At 31.7% G+C, this 23,726-nt stretch overlaps 1 protein-coding gene across 1 annotated transcript in view; it reads left to right on the forward strand.

Annotated features, from left to right (window-relative positions):
• Positions 1-21,409, forward strand: part of LOC127708259 (uncharacterized) — a 93,622-nt gene extending 72,213 nt beyond the window's left edge. The window contains exons 11-13 of the mRNA XM_052213096.1: positions 13,441-13,933; positions 15,071-15,280; positions 19,872-21,409. Coding sequence (XP_052069056.1) covers positions 13,441-13,933; positions 15,071-15,280; positions 19,872-21,409 — 2,241 coding nt within the window. The remainder of the gene's footprint in view (positions 1-13,440; positions 13,934-15,070; positions 15,281-19,871) is intronic.
• Positions 21,410-23,726: the final 2,317 nt, after the last annotated feature.

Raw genomic sequence — 23,726 nt, forward strand, 5'->3', positions numbered from 1 at the left:
CTTTGCCTCACCCTTTGAATAACCTGCTTATGAAAGTCATTCGAGTTAATTAATTGTCTGTATCATAATTAAAATTGAAAATTATTATCATACAAGTGAGAGGTTTAGCTAGCTATAAAACCAGGTTTAATGTACCATTATATGCACGTGGAAATGCCTGTACCAAGTCAGGACTATGACAGTTGTTTTCATTTCGTTTGATTTGTTTGAGCTTTTGATTTTGCAATTTGATAAAGGACTTTCCGTTTTGAATTTCCTTGGAGATCTGTACTTTTGCCATTTTATTTTTTATTGATGCTTTTCAAAATGATGAAATTAATATTTCAAGTGAAATTTCCATCCTCACTGTATTAAAAATCATAATTCCGCCACCTTAGCTATTTATATCCTCCTTGTACATATATGTAGAATGATAGTTATGAAAAAGGGTTTAATTAGAATGCATTGTATGTTGGTGTGTAAATAGCATTTTATGGTTAAATGAAGAAAATAAATAAACAATGAATATTTTTGTTTAAGATAATTTAATACTGATTTAAAAAGATCACTCAAGATTTAAAAATAACACAAATAAAATATAACTGATTTGAAAAATTGTCTTATTAATTTTTATCTTTAAAATGTGTCATTCATGATAAAAGCAGATGCCGCAAAGTTTATGGAAGTATTTTTTAACGAAGCAAAATTAAGGAATCGAAGCGTTATGTTAGAAACGAAATATATGAAGCAATAGACATTTAATACAAAAAAGGAAAAAATGAATAAAGCACCGGATCATATTCCGATTTGCAATATTTTCACCAATCTAAAAAGATTGATGAGAAACTTTTTAAACTTAATATATATCGATACATGTTTAACACATTACAAACTAAGTACCTTTTTCATGATCTATGACAGTATTCAAAGCAAACTGTTTGTAAATATTTGTTTTGCATTTCCGTATTTTAGACACCACTGCATAACTAAATTTTTCATTGAATGTTATCAAAATTGGACAGAAGCTTATTCACGATCAATAAATAGAATACAAAGAAAAAGATTTATAGTTATCAGTATATTTCTGATAAATGCACTTCAGTTATGGCAGTTAGCTTCATGCATTAACAATGACAGCATAAATTGCAGGCTATTTTTTTAAATCTTCCAATGTCATTCATCTCTTCTATATATTCCAGAACTTTACAAAAAAATATAATATTTTGTTGAAGATCTGTTGTAAAAAGGATACATATTTATATATCTATTGATAAATATATTTTTCAATTATCAAATTCTAGACAATGACAACGTTGCTTTTAGCAATTTGAATAACCATTTCATGACTAAGATTGATTGTTCTCATCTGCAAATTTCCTCTACGGTTTTTAATATGTTATACAGGGTACAGGGTCGCTTAATTCGACCTACAATGTCTGTTAATAGTTTTAAATTTACTAAATCTGTACACATGCATCCATTTTGTTTTATAAGCTCTTCATTTTTTATATAAATATGGAGTACTAAATATTTTGACCTCGAGGATCACTGAAGAAACATTTATTGACGAAATGCGCATCGGATACAGTAAAATTTGTGGCTTTAATTGTATCACTACAACTGGTCTATACCTCTGCTAGCGGACTGTTAGTCCCTGAGAGTATCACCATCCCAGTAGCCAGCACTTCGGTACTGGCATAAAATACGGATATTGTGTTAATAAACCTGGCTGATACAAAATTTTGGAAATTATTTTATGTCTCCCTCATGCAATTCTTTCAAACTTTGCTGACGACTTAACGAACTTCAATTATGTGTATTGATCCGAATGAAAAGCTACATGCGTAGTTTTTCCTATTTAACCTCGTATTTGATTTAGCTTTCCAACTGTTCTGTTTGCGTAATCTGGCGAACATTTTACAAACCTGGTATATGTGATGAGTTTTACTATATTATGTTACGTATTGGCCAATGTAAAACCAGAAAAAAAATACACATAAAGGAATACCGTGTTATGGTAGATATATATAAGAAGATGCGGTATAAGTGCCAATGAGACAACTCTCCATTCAAGTCAAAATTTATAAAAGTACATACAATTTAGAACATGCAATTGGTAAAATGAAACTTGACACAAATTACTTAACATAAGTGAGGTCAGTGCAACATTTGTTTATAGGTCGACTGTTTTGCTCATGAATAAAGTATCATATCATCTGTATTATAAACTGCTTCACCCTCCCATGTTTCTGTCGTAATTTCTACTATTTTAATTTGTTCTTATTATATTAGAATACATACGATATTAGTAAATTATGAGGATCTGGCAATTCTTTTCTACTGAAAAGACAATCAAAATGTAAGAAAGAATTACTTACACAAATGAGATATCAGATGCATTGAGATTAAGTTTATATATAAAATAATAACTTGTATGAACTTTTGATTATAATAAAATTTCCTAAATGGGAGATTAAACTCCGACAATTCTAAGAATTGACATGAAATATTATCCAACGTGTGAGACATAAAAAGTTCAAATGAATAAACAAATATAAATTGCTGGAATGATACTATTAACAAAAAAAGATTTTTATAATGTCACAACAAAAGAAAAAAACAAATAAATGTTTTATCTCGGACTTATACAGTGGAGTGACTTAAAACTTAAAAATAGCATTCAACAAAAACTGAGTGTTTGGAATCTTTTGAATTTTTCAGTGTCCCAAAGTTACTATTTTATTTGTAACTTTTGATCTCCGTAATTACATACAATTATTCTGTGACTCATGTCTCACAGAAAAATTATGATAAAATTATATGGTGTTTTACATTCGTTTGATGTGTTTGAGATTTAGTTTTTGCCATTTGACATGTTTGATAATGGACTTTTCATTTTGAATTTTCCTTGGGGATCGTTATTTTTGTAATTTAATTTTTCGTTTTAACTGAAAAGATGAAACATCGAATTTGTATGTAAATAAGACTGCAAGTAGCGTGTATTTTACCTGTATATCAGTGTTATATTGATCTGTAATTTATTAGTAATTGAGTCACAATTATCGGTGAACCACTAGAGACTGTTTATTATCAGCAACAACAGGTAAAATGATGCAGAGTCTAGAATTGAAATTGAAAAATTTGCTTTGAAAATGTAAAATTCTCCAACTTTGGACACCAGAATACCAACTAAATATTGAAATTATGGAACCGAAAGTTAGCTATCGGCACCCTACAATTTTTCTTCTACAATTTCATATATTTCTATCAATATTAATTGACGATTCTTAGAGGAGTTGGGCAAACGTTACACCAATTTTTGAACTGAAAAATGCCCCCTAAAACAGCTATTTATAGGAAAACTTTATAGGACAATGAAATTGAAAAATTCATTCAGTTGCATGTCCCTGTATATATTAAGCCAACTGAAGGTATTATACAGTATATAAGATATACTAAATAATCAATAGATACCGTTATTACAAATGCATGCGATCATTGTAAATCTTGAGATAACCCCTTTAAAACTTTATCTGTCGTCCTAGTCACATATAAACATGTACCGACCAGTTCCTACCATATCTTTACGTTACAAGATTTGTGACATATTTATTAAGTCATAAAAATAATGTGTGACGTAATTTGAAAAGAATTAATTCCTGTTTTCGAATTGCAATTCGTTGAATTCAGAAACAATACAAGGAACATTATGTCATTGTGCGTGTCACATTTTCACAATTGAATTGGAACAGTATTGGTGAATCTTACCATTAAGAATTCGATTATTTCATCAACTTGTTACTTGTTCATAAATGAACAATATCTTACGGTAAGACATTTTGGATTTATCTTTATCTTATCGTTACCTGTCGGGTATAAATAGGTCTTATCTTTTATAACTAAATTCTGTAGAAAATAATATTGATATTATATGAAAAAAGAAATCTGACTTGTTTTACATTTGTCATGTCGGGTTCTCCAGATTGTTATTTGATATAGGTTTTTTTCACTGTTTAAGACCGTACGGAGGCATATAGTTGCTAACACCTACGTCATTTGGTCTCAGGTGAAAAGTTATCGCCTTGGTCATTGTGCCAAATCCTTCTCTTTTTATATTGGGTATACGTCAATGAGACAGCTACTCTACGACACGATAAAAAAGATAAATTTCAAATAAAAAAGTCCGCCTTAGATGTTTTATATATCATATAAAGTAAATCTACAAATTAGCATCTTTAGAATATAATAGTATAGTTGGCAAAAATATAAATTATAGAACTCATTTAAAATTAAATGATTACGGGTCTTCTTAAAAACAGAAATGTCAGTACAAATGATGTATATATATATAATATTTAACACATTTTAAATACTATGTTAACAAACTGACATATCACGAGTGATAATTTCAATTAAAATCGATATTTTTCAGAGGATAATCGAAATAAGTCTACTAATTTTCAAGTTTCAAATAGCTAATGTTTTTCATACCTTTTCTGACTTTGTAGATTACAAATGTAAACTTGAATCTCACCTCACCGTTTAAATAATCCTGCTTATGAATGTATTTTCGCTATTTCTGAAGTAGAGACATACATGTATTTTTGTGTTTTACGAAACAAATTGTGAGCAGCAAAAACTAAAATATTGAGAAGAATTGTAATATAAGTTACTTATTACAAATTCGTTATTGAAACTAAATATTTGTTTTGGTTTTCAAAATGAGGAAAAAGAAAAAAATAGTTAACTTACGAAATATTCCATTCCCGTTTATTAAAGCAAATTCTATCTGTTAATATTCACAAAGTCATAATACAATATATTAAAATGAGAATATTGTCAGCGACTCTTAATTCTGAAAAGACATTCGGAGTTCGGAATTAAACACATTTATTCTAAAAACCAGTTGTTGTCATGGTACATGTGGTACGGGTTATGTTCTTCTCATATGTTTTATGAGGGATACTAAACCCCTAACGGGAGAAATTGTACTTGATTTTCATATGATGAAGACATAATCTTTCAATCAATTTAGTTGATGTCAGTAACTGCTAGTAGTCCTTTGTTAATTCATGTATCATTGTCATTTTGCTTAGTTTTTACTGTTCCCTGTTATGACATCCGACTCGGACTACTGTTTAACTGAGGTTTATTGTGCGTATTGCTGTGTTTTTGTTTATTCTACATTGGCTTGAGGTAAAGAGTGGGGGTTGAGATCTCACAAAAAAATGTTAAATGTTTGCGCCTATCGCAAGTCAGGAGCCTCTGGCCTTTGTTAGTATTGTATGTTTTTTTTAATTTAAGTTCATTTATATGTTTCGGAGTTAAGTGTGACGTCCCATTTTCACTGAACTAATACACATTGTTTGTTTGGGAGCCAGCAGAAGCCCGCCTCCAAATGCGGGATATTCTCGCTGTATTGAAGACATATTGATGGCCTTGGGCTGTTTTCTGCCCTTTGGTCAGGTTGTTGTCTCTTTGACACATTCCCAATTTCCCTTCTCAATTTTTTTGCTATTTTTGTTTTTCGTCCGAGCTCAGGATTATAACAAAACTATATAAATTTTTGTTATTTCACTGTTTAATATAAAAGAAATTCGGCTACATGTATGAAGGAATATTTACTAAATAAAAAAATAAAAAAATAAATTCATGAGCAACATGACAAGTGACACATGAAGAGCAGAATCTACTTATCCCTCCGGATCACTTGAGATCTCCCATCTTTTTGATGAGGTTAGTTTTGATCAGTCAATTTTCTATGTTGCGTCATGTATACTTTTGTTTGTCTTTTCGTCTTTTTGTGTTTTTTTTTTGCCATGGCGTTGTCAGTTAAATTTTTATATGTGAGTTTGAATCTCCCTTTGGCATCTTTCACCTCTTTTTATGAAATATTTAAATGTTTTCAACACTCCTAGTATTGGTTTAGAGCACCATGGATGATGAATAATTCTCCCCAAAAAAAAGTAAAATTACAATAATACCGAACTCCGAGGATAATTCTAAACAAAAAGTCCCTAAGCAAATGGCAAAATCAAAAGCCCAAACACATCAAACGAATGGATAACAACTGTCATATTCCTGACTTGGTACAGGCATTTTCTTATTTAGATGAATGTTTATGTAGAACATCATATTGAGATAGATATATTTTACAATTATATTCCACCTGCTGTAAAATAGTTGAAGAATATTGCATAATAAAGGGAAAAAAGGCAAAACCAGCGAAGAACGATTCAAAGTTTACCAAATATATTATATAATATTCAGGATACTTTTTCTTTTTGAATACAAGGACAGGTACATGCAATTTCTTCTACGGACACAACTTGAATATCCCTTGTATGTATTTATACATAAATCAAGTTTCAAATTGTTTAACCATTTCTGGTGTCGTGGCTTTCCAATTGTTTTAAACTCTCTATGGATAAAAGTTACACTGACATGACTGTACGTGTTTCTCTCCTCCAATTGCAGTTCATTTGAAATTCTGACCCAATTGCATTTTTTTTATCGAACTATACTGTTCAACACGTAAGAAATGTTTACCAACTGCTTTCAAAAACCACAGTCAAGTTATCAAAGTGTAAGGGGATAAAATAAAGCATGCTTATCATCCTATTAGATTTGAACGCAACTTCAGTCTTGATAAAAATATATATCTGCAAAAAGTAAAATAACAAAAATACCAGACTCCAAGGGAAAGTCAAAACGGAAAGTCCTTTATAAAATGGCAAAATCAAAAGATCAAACACTTCTAACGAATGAAATAACTATCATATTCCTGACTTGGTACATGCATTTACTTATGTAGAAAATGGTGAGTTAAACCTGCATGGTTTTATAGCTAGCTAAACCTATCACTTGTCTAAAACATATTGTTATTGTAAAGAGTCATTCAAAAGGTGAGAGGTAGTAGCTTTCACAAAGTTTTTTCCTATCTTATTTTATTTTCCTGACTATAAACAAGTTGCATCAAAACACAATATCAGGTTATATTCATATAAGTCTAAACAAAAAATATACTCTCACTCAAGTTTTTGCATTTCTATCGATAAAAAGCAAGTAAAACGGTAAGAACAATGAACACAAACGTTTTATTTGCTAACATATTACATGTATTGACAGACATGTTACAGTATGAAATTATGCTAAACAAATGTAATGATAGTTACATAGTATCGACGATACTTAACACTTATAAATAGTTATACGAAAATGATATAAAACACTGTTAGATCATCTTTGACCGCCATATCCATGACCTATATGCTTTGTTTTAAACGATAGAATTGGATTTATAACATAGCTAAACGTATACAAAAGTTTATTCGAGAAAAATTAAGCAATTTCTCTGACTTCCGTTTATTGTTCTAATAATAGATTTTTTTTCAAGAATCTGTTGTCAACTAAAATTTACTTACAATATATATTCTGACTTATAAATTTAACTTAAAGACTACATGTTTAAATCTCTCAACAACGTACAACACATTTGGGGATCGAACTTGCGAGCGTTTTTCGATATTCACATTTGTCATCGTTCCGTGCATGATACCACTCGACTTCAATTGCTGATGTACAATAACTTATAATTTCTATTCTCAAAGCACATTATTGATAACCTTGATTTATGCAAACAAATTATGTAGCTGTCTTACTGACAATGAATGTCTTTCATGTAATATCAATATTTATAATGGCTAGATTTCTTTTATCTTATTGTTTTAATTTTATTTTATTGTGGTTGTTTTGTCAACCAATAGCATATTACGTTCAACTTTCAACATTTCTAAATCGAACATTAGTACAACGCAATTCAAGTATGATACATTGTATATTGCGGTATAATTATACAGAAATACAATAATTTAGAATGACAAAACTGTAAACTGAATGAAAAGTAAAAAGGAAAAAGGAAAAAATATAAATCCGGTTACAAGGTTCTAACTCATTAATGATACCGACTTTCGTTACCAACGACTATACAGTCACGGCTATCGGTAAGATGAATCTAAACATCAATGACTAAAGTACAATTGATACTTCTAGTTAAAATGATCAATTTTCGATGAATAAAAGTCAACAATTGCCGTGATCTTGGTTATACAAAAATGTCTAACAGCTATGATTGAATACACTATTTGAACAATTGCAGAATCAAACAAAAACAGCTGATTAGAATTTTAAGTTATATTTGTCAAATGCCTTAATAAAGATAAAGAATTATCTACTATGGAAGAAAAAATAGACAAAATATGGAATTATCTTAATGTAATTCCCTAGATTAATTGCGAAAACGTAAAAATAGACTGTCGCTTTACCAGAATTGAGTTAAGCCTAGATAATTTATAAGAATATAATTGGAATGGAACCCCGACCAAAGGAAGGAAAAGCAGTCCAAGGCCACCTATAGGTCTTCAACGTAGCGATAAAATCAAGCACGTTGAGGATGGCTTCCCCAAACAATAATGTATACTGGTCAACGTCGCGCCTAAATTATCGTTGTTCGTTTAAGAATTCATTACTTCTCATAAATTCTCTAATATACAACGCGTTGATTATAGTCTACAAATCAACTACTTTTTGTAAATTCTCTAATACATAAATTTTAAACTACAAACCTTTTACCTCTCAGAAACGTAAAACAAATACGGGATTCAAACTTTCGAGCTTTTTGAGCTAATCCATGGAATATAATGTTTTTCAAAGATTCGAAACATTGGATAGATATAATATAATTTTATTGTAAAACATATTACGGAAAAACTGTAACTACGAGATTAAAACAACCACAACCGTACAAATATGGACAGAAATATGTAGAAAATTGTGTATTAAACCTGGTTTTATAGCTAGCTAAACCTCTCACTTGTATAACAGTCGCATAAAATTCCATTATATTGACAACGATGTGTGAACAAAACAAACAGACATAATAGGTAAAAATGTCAAAAATAAGGGCACAGCAGTCAACATTGTGTTATCATCTTTATCACTACAAAAACAAGCAAATATGTCAACAAAGACAAACAAAAAGGCATATAGACAAGCACATTAGCAAAAATGAAAGACAAGAATACAACAATTTACCATAGCACAACATCGCAATGACGGGAAGTACAAGTACCGAGCCACGTCAAATGGATACTGCCAAAAATAGGCTAAACACTAAAAGTAATAAATTACAAAGACAAATAAAAGAATACTATAACACGTTATTAAGATGATAAACAACGTCAGTACCTAGAATCTATACTTCAAGACCATCGTATTTGTGAAGTTGAAACGGAATAATTATCAACAAGGTCTTGGTATCTTCCGATGAACGTTTTTAGAAAAAGGACGAGACGTTCTTTGACATACCTTTGGTTCATCAACTTTCTGCTCAGATACTGGTGACGTTTTACAGAGTCTGAGTAGCAGCTGCAAGCTCTTGAATACCGAATGAGTTGGGAAATGTATATCCCATATGCAGGTGAGGTTGGTATATTGCTACTAAGGTGGGGGAAATTGATGATTTCAAAATTAATATCGTCTCGTTTGTCATAGATTCCGGTACTGGGATGACTGCTTATGTCAAAATCGAGGTATGAGTCTAAAAATGAGGCAGAGGAAGCCGTGTTTGTTGTTTCTTTAATTTCTAGTTCTGGAGGATATAGTAATGGAACCCAATCAAAAAAGTTTGGATTGTTGATGGAAAGAACATCTTCATCAATATATCTGAATGTGAAATTAAATGATCTGGCTTCTTTGATCTTCTTGTTTTTGACAAGTGTCTGAAGGAACTCCGACTCATATGTACCACGTCGCAGAAAAAGTTTTATCAATATTGAGTGCACAGTAGTCAATTTTATTTTAAATTCAACACTATTAAATATAATGAATGAGCACACTTGAAGAGATAACAAGCGTGAATTCAAAGCAATTTAAATTATTTTGCTACTCATCAAAATCCGCCCCCCCCTCTTATGTATATTATTTCAATGAATTTAAAGACAATTATGATCCAAATGTTATATCTTTTACTTGCAAAAAAAGTTTAAATATTTTAATTCTTTGCAATGAAATATCCGGATATCAAGACATCGATCAAACGTATTCACCTAGTACTATATATGAAAAAAGAAATCTTGATTCATAATTTTCCCGTATAACGAAGGCCTCTTCTTTTTCTTCCTCGTTCACAAAAATTGACCTTTACACGGCGGTTGTCTTGGAAACAGTTATTGTTTGCCGGACCGGACCACCAGGATACCTCAGGACCCCCTCTCTTTCTCCGTTCTTATTAAGGTTCCACAAGGTTCGTGTCGCTCATTATTTTAGATTATTTACGTGTCCTTTTTTCCCTTCATGTTCTCGATATATATTTTGGTCCCTCGGTTTCCCTTTACAAACAATGCTTTGTTTTTTCTTTTTTGCAAAACAAAGCATTGTAAGTGTACATGTCCTTGTTTTTGTGCTTCATGTTTATTTATTGTACTCTTCATTGTTCACTCATTTCAATACAGGAAAGAGTTTTATGATGAAATTTATACAACACAATTACAAACTGTATAACAAACATATGATTAAATCTAGCACTTACGTTTATTTAATTTTAAGAGACTACATCGGTTTCTAAAAAATAACAATCGCAAAGAACAAAGTGCGAATCGGACACACGATTGATTTCTTTTACCTGTGGTAACGTGTTCTGTTTTTTCTGTTTTTTATAATCGACGTCGTTAATAATCAAAATTTTGTATTATATTCCTGTACCACCAGATTTGTTTAATTGAAAAATTAGCAAATCAACGCCAGTGCGTGAAATATATAAAAATTGCCCCCTAGTTCATGAAGCAAGTTCTCGATTTGCACTTTGTTCACAGGGCGAAGTTTTTGCTATTGATCAAATTGTTCATTAGCTATTTTGTCTAAGGAACAATATGTGGTTTGCACATCAGCACTTATGAAAACATCTACTTTAGACGAACGATTTCACCTAAATATGATAATAGAATTATTTTACTTTGTGGCCCTCGTATTGCGACATGATCTATCAAGCGTTAGAAGCATTACTTTATTATTTTCATGTTATTGCAGCTGAAAATGATGTAAGGAAAATACAGATGTCGATTTTTATATCCAAAGACGGAGGAGGATATCAAAAAGCTTGTGCTAAAAGAAATACCTTAAAGCACCAAAAACATAACTAACAAGGAGCATTGTCAATCACATTGGTGCTAAAGAAGACAACCATAAACATGACAAAAATGGCAGTGAAATAGTATTGATGCTGGCAGTTAGACAATCAATTTGAATTTATCAAGAAACCGCCTTGATGAGTGTCGAAATTATTGTATCCGAAAGTGAACCAAATAAAAAATGTTTTGATGTAATTGTCATGTGTTCTTTCGTTGTTAATTTTTGTTAAAAAGATGAAATTCATTGTGTGAATTGATGGATTTTTTCAGTCTTTGAACCATTATTTACCTTTAAAATCAATTGTGTTACCTCAAGCTGTCCAATATTTTTAAGAAAGACGAGGGTTATTCTTAAAAATATTGGTCAGTTAAAAGTTTCTTACAGGTAAATGATAGTCCAATCACTTAAATAAAGAACGGATACAACAAAAGGATGACGTCACAACAATGTTTCAATAATCAAAGTGGAATGTACCTTATTAATTGCATTCAAAGATTACAGACCTCCAAGATAAATTCGAAAAGGGGGAAGTCCATAAATCCTCACAAAAAAACCAAAACGCTAGACTATTTCTACCAACGGAACGAATGGAAAACAAGTGTGACATTCTGTGACTTTGTAATGGTATTTACGAAGCACGACATTTTTATCAATGCAAAATTTAATACTTGGATACAAAATTCATGACAGTTCATATTTTGATATTAATGTGTTGTTAACAATTGTTTTATTTGCTGTTTACAAAAGTAATTATGCATCAGAGAGATGTATATAGGGTTTTTAAATTAGAATTCTTAGAATGGTATGAAAATAGTATACTCTTAGAAAGAAAATGTAGTAAATTTTTGAAAGATACATTTAAATATATCTAATTAACCGCAATGTAAATCAATAGGAGAGGTGTGCAAGTACTCATGGTTGAGTAGTTGTGTGACAGGGAGTGTGTGTGTGCAAGTTTTGTGACCAAGTTTTTGTGTAGGTATATGTGTGTGTCTCTGTTTATGTGAAAGTTAAGACATAATACTCGTAGAGCAATACTATGTTTCTCATTTATGTTTTATGTATACTGTTTCTCTGTTTACACGAAGTATCAACAAAAACTCATTCTTTATTCATGTTTTTGATCATGTTAACCTACCATCAGAATGTCATCAATGATTGATATATACTCATAATGCTTCAAGTTTTCAGTATTCTGTAGCGCGTACAAGTTATCGTTAAAGAAAACAAAACAGTTATTTCATTAAATTTAAAACTTACCAAATAAGTTAAGAATATTCCAACACACAAGAATGAATAAAATACACGTGTTCGAGATACATAATAAACATCTATACCACGTGATATACAATTAAAATAAGTAGAAAAACGTAAACAGAGAGAACGTATGTTTTCCGGATTTGTCGCTATGCAGATTTTGTAACCTATATCTATTGTAATATTCTATTTACCACTTTTAAAACTTATAATAAGTTTATCTTGTGAATCCCCTGGTTCATTTGATAATTCACACACAGGGATAAACCTATTTGGGATAGTTGTACCTTTTAGGGTATTTGGTAACAACCAATTGTGCAATAAACTGAATAATTATTAAAAAAAAAAAAAAAACGAAGCACGACACAATCATAAAATGCCTAAATGAAATTGAAAATACCTGAGTTACCGCCATATGTTTTTGTTTTTCTTATAAAATGTTTTACTTTGATTTTGCTTTCTATTTGATTATTATTTTAAATATTTTTATTGAAATATTTTTAATCACTTTCAGTTAACATTATGGGATGTTTGACGTGTTATAATAAAGTTGAAGAATTCATTGGAACCAAATTTGAAAGTTATGCCGGATTTGTTTGTAAGCATCCATGGAAATTTATTTTTATTCCATTGATAGCAAATGGCCTTTTAGGAATAGGTTTGGTTAATCTAAAAAGTGATAACGATGTCGAGCGCATCTATACGCCGATCAATAGTCAGGCGTCAAAAGACAGATCAACTCTTCGAAAGATATTTGGAGATTTTTCTGCCAACAATTTCTATACGCAAAGCCAGATTGAATCGGGAATCTATGGTGACATTATATTTGAAGCAAAACAAGGAAGAAATATTTTGGGTAACATATACTTATCAGAAATGAAAAAAGTCTTTGATATGATATCATCATTGCAGTTTACAGACAGCTTTGGTTCGTTATCTAATTTGTCGAAAGTGTGTGCAAAAAGGGACAATGCATGCGTAGTTGACGGCCAAATCATCTTCAATCCCTGGTTTCAGTCCAACCTCAGTGCTAATACCATTCCTTATCCTGGATCGGGGGCTTTTTCCTTGCAAGGAACTTTTGGTGATGTTATTGTTTCAAATGGTATTCTGACAAATGCATCGTTCATAAAGCTGCGATATCATCTCAAACATGAAACCAAAACAAATAAAGACGACAACATTTTGTGGATGGCTTCTTATATCAACAAAATGAAAAAAATAACTACGAACCATACTAACATATATTATGCACACTCTGAATCGTTAGACGAGGAGCTTAATGCAAATATTGGGGGAGACATAGTATTTTTTTCTTTAACGTTCACCCTGATGATTGTTTATGCTACAACAGCTACATCGAATTATAAGTGCGTTTCTGACAGACAGAACCTTGGTCGAGCAGGAGTTTTAGCGGCGGCATTTGCTATTCTTGGATCTTTTGGACTTATTGCTGCCTGTGGATTAGAATTTGTCAGCATTGTTGGTACAATGCCATTTCTTATTATTGGTAACACCTTTAATATCATAACACTGCTACCTTTCTAGAACATACATTCCCGCTTTGGTGTGTTTGTCACATTTATTCTCTATTCAATATTTTTACTCAAACTCGAAAAAACAGGCTCTTTTTCTACATTAAACCTACATTAGTTTGTCATTATGTATCAAAATTTGCAGTATTTTTAGATCCTTATATAAATTATGTCACTCAGATATATGCATCGGGCTTCAATTACTTCCTTTTTTTACTCTTGACTGAAACATTTTCTGTTATGTCACTTCTTTCTAAATAATATTCCTCTGTTCATGCTAGAACCAAAGTACTAAATAAATGGACATGTTTTTACCATACTGACAATATAACTATCTATCAGTTAACCAAGTGTCAATAACAACAAGGTTTCTCTGAGCTGCTGAAGGAAACCAAACTAATATTTAAAACAAAAGAAGGGTGGCATTTTAATTATGGCTGCGTCCTATCCAAAATCTGTCTATCCGTTTTTGATCAATTTGTTTATATTAAGGGTAACGTTGTTTTGGGTTAGGATAATGTCCCAGTAAGTTGGGGTCACGATAATTTACTGGTTATCATGACAGGAACTTTTGAATGCTAGATAACAGTTTCGATGTCGTGAAAATGTACATGTGAAACCAATACATTCTTAAAGCTTTTGGTTAAGAGATTCAGATGGTTGATTTATATTTAACTTTTGTTTAATGATAACAGTCACATAACTCTTTTTTTTTTATGGAACACATGAAAAATAGATAAAATTGGGTCCATAAATCATCTGGTAATTCTACGTTTTACCAATTGCAATAACATTCTTAATACCATGTTTGTCGAAAGAAGTAACAGGTTGTACATCAACCTATAAAAGGAAAGAGAGAATACATTGTATAGTATCTGGAAAATGATTGAAAATTAGGAGCCAACCAAGCATCTTTAATCACAATAATATTTCAGTTCATTTTTTCTGAAGCAACAAATAAGTAGTTAGTTCCAAAATTTAGTAATGAAATCATTTTTTTCCATCAGATCTTATCATCACAAATATTTTGTTTTCTTATAATCTATATTCAACATAACGAAATGTTTTATATGGGATTGAAAAAGTATATAATATTTTATTCATTTGAATAGGTATTGGTGTTGATGACATGTTTTTGCTGTTATCTGGTCTTGCAGAAACATATGATTGCAAAACTGCACTAGAACCGGAAGATCGTATAAAGAAGACATTGCGATCCAGCGGTGTAGGAATAACCATAACCTCTTTGACAGACTTGATAGCTTTTCTTGTTGGTGCATCGTCGTCTTTCATAAGCGTCAGAAATTTTTGCATATACACAGGTTTGTTTTCATTTAATAACCGTGCCTCCAGGCCAAATTTTTTTGGCGTCTTTATTGCTTACCATCATGCCATTTCATATTTTAAAATGTAATGTCGAAATGTACAGTGCTGCATGAATTTACTTGAATAGTTTGATATAATATAGTGGCTGAATGGTAAATAAAGATCATATTTTAGTTCCGTTTTGCTTTTAGACATTCATCTTATACATTCCACAAAGAATATAATTGTTCTTGGCATTTTTCTAGTCATGTCTTCTACATTGTTGTTTGATGGTGAGTCACACATGATTGTCAATAAGAAATCTATCTATAATGAGTAAGAGATTGTGGATGCAAGTAACAATCAGTAACTTTACGGATTTCAACAACTATCAAAACCAATACCGCATAATAAAATATAAAAAAAACATAATGAAACAATGCAAGCAAGAAAAATCGTACGGCCTGAATTTTGACAAGAAAATAGTCAAAAGACAATTACCGACGACAACCACTAAATTATAAGCTCCTGACTTGAGGTAGGCACATAACGAATATGGCTGCTGTTTGTGAGGGCCTGACCCTCCTACAACTAAGACAGTGGTGAAACAGCTAGAACAATCAGTTTGAAGGATTTGACTCATCAGATCGGCACGATGCACTCAAAAACAAATAACAGAACTACAAAAGATACAACTTTCTGATCTAAGAGTACTCGCAGTTACTGAAAGCTAGTTCTGGTCTTATTACAATTAATAAATAAATCATATCTTCACGGACAAGAATATCAATCAGTACACATCCAACGAAATCAGTTTAATACGCCACAAAAAGTCTTTTAACGGAATAGTACATCCTAATTTTTACGGATATGTTGTTTATTGAGCTCAGAAAATTGGATACGATGCGGGTGAATTTATCGATTCTTTAATTAAACTTATTTTAAAAGTTTACTAATCAACACTTTAATATGATCTTTGAATATTGTTTTTTTATGTTCCTATTAATTTTGATGTCAGTAAATTAAAATCAAACTAAATATTTTTTTCATATACATATGCACATTCATGGCTCTACAATCTATCGATTATTATATCTTGACATTGCACAAGGTCATACATTTCTCTGAGTGTAAATGACGTCTTTACTCTAAATTCAGTGGATGTTGGATGTGTACTGATTGATAGTTTAGTCTTAGATGCTTGATGTTTTTAGTAGTTGTTGTTGGCTTTAAACAAGCTGTCAGTAACTGCGAGTACTCTCAGATCTGTACTTAGTGTTTTTTTTGTTGTTGTGTGGATTTAAAAGTACCCAGCCACGTCCACTCTGTGTTTTTGTTAGATGTTTTTCTGCTGTGAGTTTTTCTGCTTTGTATCGATCTGACGAGTTAAGCCCTTTTCAATTGATTTTTATAGTTTGTTTTTATCTCGTACTGTTACACCAATGTCTCAGGTTAGGGGTATGGTTGGTGCGCCTTTAAACTAGTTTTACCCCACCACACTCTGTATTTGCCTGTCCCAAGTCAGAACCCTGTAATTCAGTTGTAATGCAATATGAGCACAAGAGTTACTAATCCTTTCAAAAATCAGGATGTTGTGGATGCTTTATCCTCTTTGCATGACAAATATGTCGTTGTTCCAGCAGATAAAGCCTCCAATAATATTGTCTTCATATGTAAAAATCATTATTTGCAATGTCTCACAACAGAGATTTGAATAAATAGAACTACTGGTAACCCTACATATTCTTTAACATCATTTACCAAGGACGAAATTTTACAAAATCACAAATCTGTCCTTTCTTTTGGTATCAACATCAAAGAAAACGAAGAAAATTTCCCATCATTATACTGGATACCAAAACTACACAAAACTCCATATAAAGAACGATACATAGCTGGGTCATCAAAATGTTTGACTAAACATCTTTCTAAAGTACTGACTACTATTCTTTCTACAGTTAAAGATGGGCTTCAAAAATATTGTGATGAGATATATTCTACCAGTGGTGTTAACCAGATGTGGATTCTCAAAAATTCGAAAGATCTACTGCTTAATCTTCGATCACAATCTTTGCAATTTTGCAGCAACATAAAGACTTTTGATTTTTCTACGCTTTACACTACTATTCCCCATGCTCAGTTGAAAGATCGACTTCACCATCTCCTTAAACAGAGCTTTTTCTATAAAAATGGGAATCGTAGATACAAATTTCTTGTTTTGGGTTACAATAATTCATATTTTGTGAAAAACCACACTGAATCTACCAGAAAATATACTGAAGATGATATTATCAAAATGCTGGACTTTTTGATCGACAATATATTTGTTGAGTTTGGAGGATTTATATTTCAACAGACAGTCGGTATTCCAATGGGAACTAATTGTGCACCCCTACTGGCCGATTTGTTTTTGTACTCGTATGAAGCAGAATTCATTCAGAACCTTCTAAAAGACAAAAAGAAAAAGCACCTTGCGAAATTCTTTTCTTTTCGATATATTGATGATGTTCTATCATTAAATTACACATATTTCAGCCAATATTTACATCTCATATATCCAAGTGAACTTGAAATTAAGGATACTACTGATACTAGAAGGACTGCTTCATACCTTGATCTTTTCCTCAATATTGACACAGATGGACGACTTCACACGAAAATCTATGATAAACGGGACGATTTCAACTTCCCAATTATCAATTTCCCATTTCTCAGCAGTAACATACCCTCTGCCCCTTCGTATGGTGTTTACATATCTCAATTGATACGTTATTCTCGTGCTTGTTCACACTATACGGACTTCATATACAGGAGTGTGCTCCTTACGCAGAAACTGCTCCAACAAAGTTATGAGGAGGACAGATTAAAAATGACACTCCGTAAATTTTACGGACATCATCACGTATTGGTTGATCCATACGATGTGTCTTTGTCCAAACTAACTAAGGACATTTTAACCACGTGTTAGATTGTGGTTTTTCATTACGTCGTCTGATCTTTTAATTACCGAACGTGACTTATTCCCGATTGTGACTGTTTTGCTTTAGTGTGAAACCGCATTGCAATAAGACGTGTCACGGTACTTTTCTATCCCAAATTCATGTATTTAATTTTGATGTTATATTTGTTATTCTCGTCGGATTTTGTCAAATGTCTTAACGTCTTTTCTGTTATATACGTGTGTTATGGTAAAGATTAAATAATCATCCCCTCCTTTAATTAGATTTTAGTTTGATTCAACGAAATGTATACGATATATTTGGTTTACAGTTTGATTCAGAAGAAACACCGACATAGCTAGATAATACAATTAATTATCTAATTTCTACCACAATTTGATATTAATAAGTATTGTAATTTTCATTGTTATTAATAAATATAATGTCAGTATTACAAATCTAATCTTGAATCAATCCTAATCCTTTCTTATTTTTGGGAAATATTTTTACAAATTCAAATGTGACGTCACTTTGTGTTTTTTTAGAATTTCAAATGTGACGTCACTTTGTGCGTTGAGGCTTTGGCTAACTCGGCTGTGTATTTTTATGTGTTGGATTAAGTTGTTATATGTAATGTATCCGTTTTTATTCTGTAGTTAGTCCCCACTTCGGTTTTATCATGTATATCTATTATATAGTCATTTTATAAAATTTAATTTACTGTTTGCAAAATTATAAATTATTCTAAATAATAAGGATGTTCTTGTCCTAGACAGAAAACCCTGGTCGTGTTAGGCGCAACCTTTTGGAAGTTTTGGTCCTCGGTGCTCTTCAGCTTTGTACTTGTTTTGGCTTTCAAACTTTTTTCATCTGAGCGTCACTGGTTGGTCTTGTGTGGACGAGACGCACGTCTGGCGTATTGATTTTTAAGCCTAGTACCTTTTGTTAGCTATTATTCGTGTGTTTCTTTGTCCTATATGTTCTCCCATTTATTTGTATTGTGGTCCTGTCATGTGATGTTGTCGTGTTGGTGTTGTGTTTGACGTTGTCATAAAAGCGGGAGGTTTAGCATGCCACAAAACCAGGTTCAGCCCACCATTTTTTTCTTAAAATGTCCTGGACCAAGTCAGGAAAATGGCCATTGTTATATTATAGTTCGTTTCTGTGTGTGTTACATTTAAATGTTGTGTTTTTGTTGTGTCGTTGTTCTCCTTTTATATTTGATGCGTTTCCCTCAGTTTAAATTTGTAACCCGGATTTGTTTTTATCTCTATCGATTTATGAGTTTTGAACAGCGGTATACTACTGTTGTCTTTATTTATCGCTTGTTGCTGTATATCATATTTGTTTTTCATTCATAATTTTGTAGAAAAATCAGGCCGTTAGTTTTTTCGTTTGAATTGTTATATATTTGTCATTGCGGGACCTTTTATAGCTGACTATGCTGTATGGGTTTGACTCATTTTTCGAAGGCCGTACAGTGATCTACAGTTGTAAATTGTTGTATGTGTCATTTGGTCTCTGGTGGAGAGTTGTCTCATTGGCAATCATACATCATCTTCTTAGTGTCATAGTAATTGCTTCATGATACTTGCAATAACTTGCAATAACTTTTTATTCAAGCACTTTATTTTATTCAATACTAAATAATTACAAATTTCATTTTCAGGTATTGCCGTCCTGTTTTGTTATCTGAATTATGTTACGTTTTTTGTTGGTTGTATGGTGATCCACGAGAAACGTGTTTCTTTAAGCCGTCATGCTTGTACATGTCAACTTATATCCCCAAGCAAAAAGGAGGAAAGAAGTAATTGTCTACAAGGCCAACCATACAGTTGTATGTGTACTGGATCAATACCAACAAAGCGAAGTGAAGTTGAAGGGCCATTTGAAAAATATCCACCTAAAATTATATCTCGCTTAGTACTTAAAAAACCGATTAAAGTAATCATTCTTGTGGGATTTGCAGCTTATTTGGGCATTTCAATTTGGGGTGCTACCAAGTTTCAACAAGGCCTTACACTTAATGATTTGGTAACGGAGGACTCTTATTATTACAGTTACAGTCAATTGAATGAAAAATATTTTTCATCAAGCTTTGCAATTTCTGTTAACATTCCAAACACTTTGAAATATTCTGATGATCAGACTTGGAATAAGATATTGACACTTCAAACCTTGCTACAACAAGATGAAAGAGTAGAAAATAACTTACGTTTAAATTGGCTTGCAGAATTTAGAAATTCAACTTCTTACGACAATTCATCGGAAATCAATTTTATTTCGGCATTACGTTCAAGTTTCTTACCTATGATGCAACATTTCAAAAATGATATAAAGTTTGATACTTTCAATTCAACGATTGTTGCTTCCAGATTTTACGTTTTCTCCTTTAACGTCGAAGATTCTGCTGACCAAGGAGAGTTGATGAAAAGGGTTAGAAAGACAGCTTCTTCCTCTGTTATACCAGTGGCTATCGTATATTCTCCTGCTTTCATCTTTTTTGAACAATATGTAGCTATTTTACCAAATACCCTTCAAACTCTCGGTATTGCAACTGTTGTTATTTTCATAGTAACGGCTATCTTTTTGCCTCATCCGGTACTTGTTCTCTTTGTCACGTTGACATTGGCAATGATCCTTGTAGGGTTGATTGGTTTTATGCATTTTTGGGGCCTCACATTAAGCTCAATCACAATGATCCATATCATTATGAGCGTCGGTTTTTCAGTCGATTTTAGTGCACATGTGTGTCACGGCTTCATGGAATCGGCTAAATCAAATAGAGACGATGGGGCAAAGGGAGCCATAGTAAGAGCTGGTGGGCCAATATTCAATGGTGCAGTCTCTTCTATTTTAGGTATTATAATGCTGTCATTTTCAAATTCGTTCATTTTTCGATCTTTTTTTAAAGTTATGTTACTGATAGTTTTGTTTGGGGCAGCGCATTCTCTTTTGTTTTTACCTGTTATTCTATCATTGTGTGGCCCAAAATTTAGAAATAACGGTAATCAGAAAAACTTATCGCTACAAGCAGAAAATGGAAACAAAAATCAGTCAAGTAGCAATATGAAGACTTCTTACAAGAACGAGGCATTTGGTAGCGAATTGTCTATGACAAATACAAATTCTGAGCATGGAATAGAGTTAACCAAAATGCAGCCAAGGAAACTTCCTACTCTCCCGCCAATTTCGCATAAGCATTGATTACTACGTCTTAACTTTTGATGAATGTTGATGGCGGAACTATACGTTTACTGTGTTTTAGACGTTATTTGTGTGCAAATCGTTCTTGAAAAATAATTTAGCGCGACCATATAAATCATTTTAGTGAAAATTGATGAATCAAATCCATTTTATTTCCCACTGTTTAAAAAATGTATGGAACATGTTAATCGCATTGTTTGTTTTTGTAGTCGCTGGAGGTATCAATACAAAACAAAATCTAAATTTCAAATTAAATGTAACGATAAAATACAACCTGGTCATTAAAATTCAATGATGATGTATTACCTTCTAGTCATGTACTCTCATTCTATCTTTTTTGGTTGAGACCTTTCTTTTATTTAAATATTTTAAACTTCATGTGCCATCCTAGCGTCATTTTTAAACGCGCCTGGTCTGTCGTCCTGCACATAAAATGTTTATTCAAGAAAAATGTTTTTGAGAACAAATAGTTGTAGAAATATTTTAGATCCCGGAAATATGCTACACTACACAATTTGAGTGGGATTTTTCAAAGGATATATATGGAATATTGTCCCAAAATCTTAATGTTATGCTCGACATATTTGTTTCCTCAGATTTGTAACAAGCAATTTTAAATGCGCGAAAGATCCTTTCCAATCATTGGATGAAAAAAATCTGGATGTTCTTGATATTGAAAGAAGAAATGTATTTTGTAAAACAATTTTGATATTGTTCTGTCTAAGTTATATGTGTATTAAAAGCAATGATTATATTTGCTGTTAACATACTTCTAATACGATTACGAATACTTTATTTGACCAATCATAAGTCCAAATTTATCTATTTAACCTTATTATAAACATTATTTGGCATCCGGTATAAATTGCGTTGCAAAGTGGATGTTAAAGATAATAACATAGTTATAAGAACTACATTTTTTCATGTTAAAACGATTATGAATATTTAATCCTGATTACAGATTGGATAAGCATAGGAATAGTTTTCGAACTGTAATTGCTATACCATTGAGTTTTAGCCGTAATTTTGTTCACCTTTTAAATCAAATTTACAGCAAGAGTAGAATATCTTATCCACTTGATTGTTACTGCATGTAGATTTATAGTTATTTATTGTATTCAACCACCTTTTTATTATCATATGTTGTCCCTTTTGAAATAGAATCTTTGAAAATGTCTTGATTTGTATTACGTCGAATGCGTTTTTGTCGTTTATTAAATCAGTTAATATCATCTGACTATAAGGATGCAAACTGATCACTCAACGTTTCAGCTGTGTAATGTTTACGTTAGTAGTTGTCACATCCTCACCAACAAAATTTTGGAAGAGATATGCGTACTTGTCCTGGGTTAATTTTTAGTTTTAAGAGTTAAAGGGGTTTACTTGTGTTTAATACTGGGATTGTATGGTTGATCTTGCATTGTGACATATTTTGTTAAAGAAATTGACCATTATTGGTAAAAGGTTTATGAATAGTTTTGCTGTATAATTCGCAAGAAACCTTTCCGAACTAATTTCATTCTAGCATCATCATCCGAAACCCCTGATTTATAATTGATACCTTATTTTTCAATCTCACACAAATCTTCATGTTCAGTTGAGTCTGAACTGTTATACTACGTGTTTAAAAGAATGCTGTTAATAAGTTGATTTCACAATATTGCTTAATTTTTCAAGACCATCCGAGAGCTAATTGTGTTTCAATACGACAAAAAACCTAGCGCATTTCAGTTCATTATCATATCATAAAAAATGATAACCATGCCATAGACTGCGTTTGTTTAATTTTTAGCTACCCTCTCTATCACTTATATTAATTTGGGAATCATTTAAGTTTCTCTTTTCCTCGCATTCATTGTGTTAATCAATTATTTGTATGTTTTTTTTTAAATTTCGGATTAACCTGATTTTGTAATTTTTGAAGGATTTGATTGTACTAGTAATAAAACTTCATTTTAAGAATAATCTATCACATATATTATGTATGTATTAGTATTCAATAAAGAATGAATCAGCTTTTTATTACTATGCACGCTATATCATCGGCCATAATTTGTTGATGGTTAATGCTATGCTGCCATTAAAAAGCAGAAAAGCCCAACCTAATATAATTCAAGTGAAATTTATTTTCGCAAGATGTTGATAAAAACAAAATAAATATGTAGAACGGCATGGCTTCGGATCTGCAGATTGAGATGATGGATCTTGAGAAAATTCTTTGATACAATACAATTTGCTATATGTGTCTTTGTTATACCTATTATGACGATATTTGAAATTTCAATGTTTTCCGTATTCTAGTGTTTATTGTAATATC

The sequence above is a fragment of the Mytilus californianus genome, unplaced genomic scaffold, assembly GCF_021869535.1.
Source record: "Mytilus californianus isolate M0D057914Y unplaced genomic scaffold, xbMytCali1.0.p SCAF_7, whole genome shotgun sequence".
Lineage (NCBI taxonomy): Eukaryota > Metazoa > Mollusca > Bivalvia > Mytilida > Mytilidae > Mytilus > Mytilus californianus.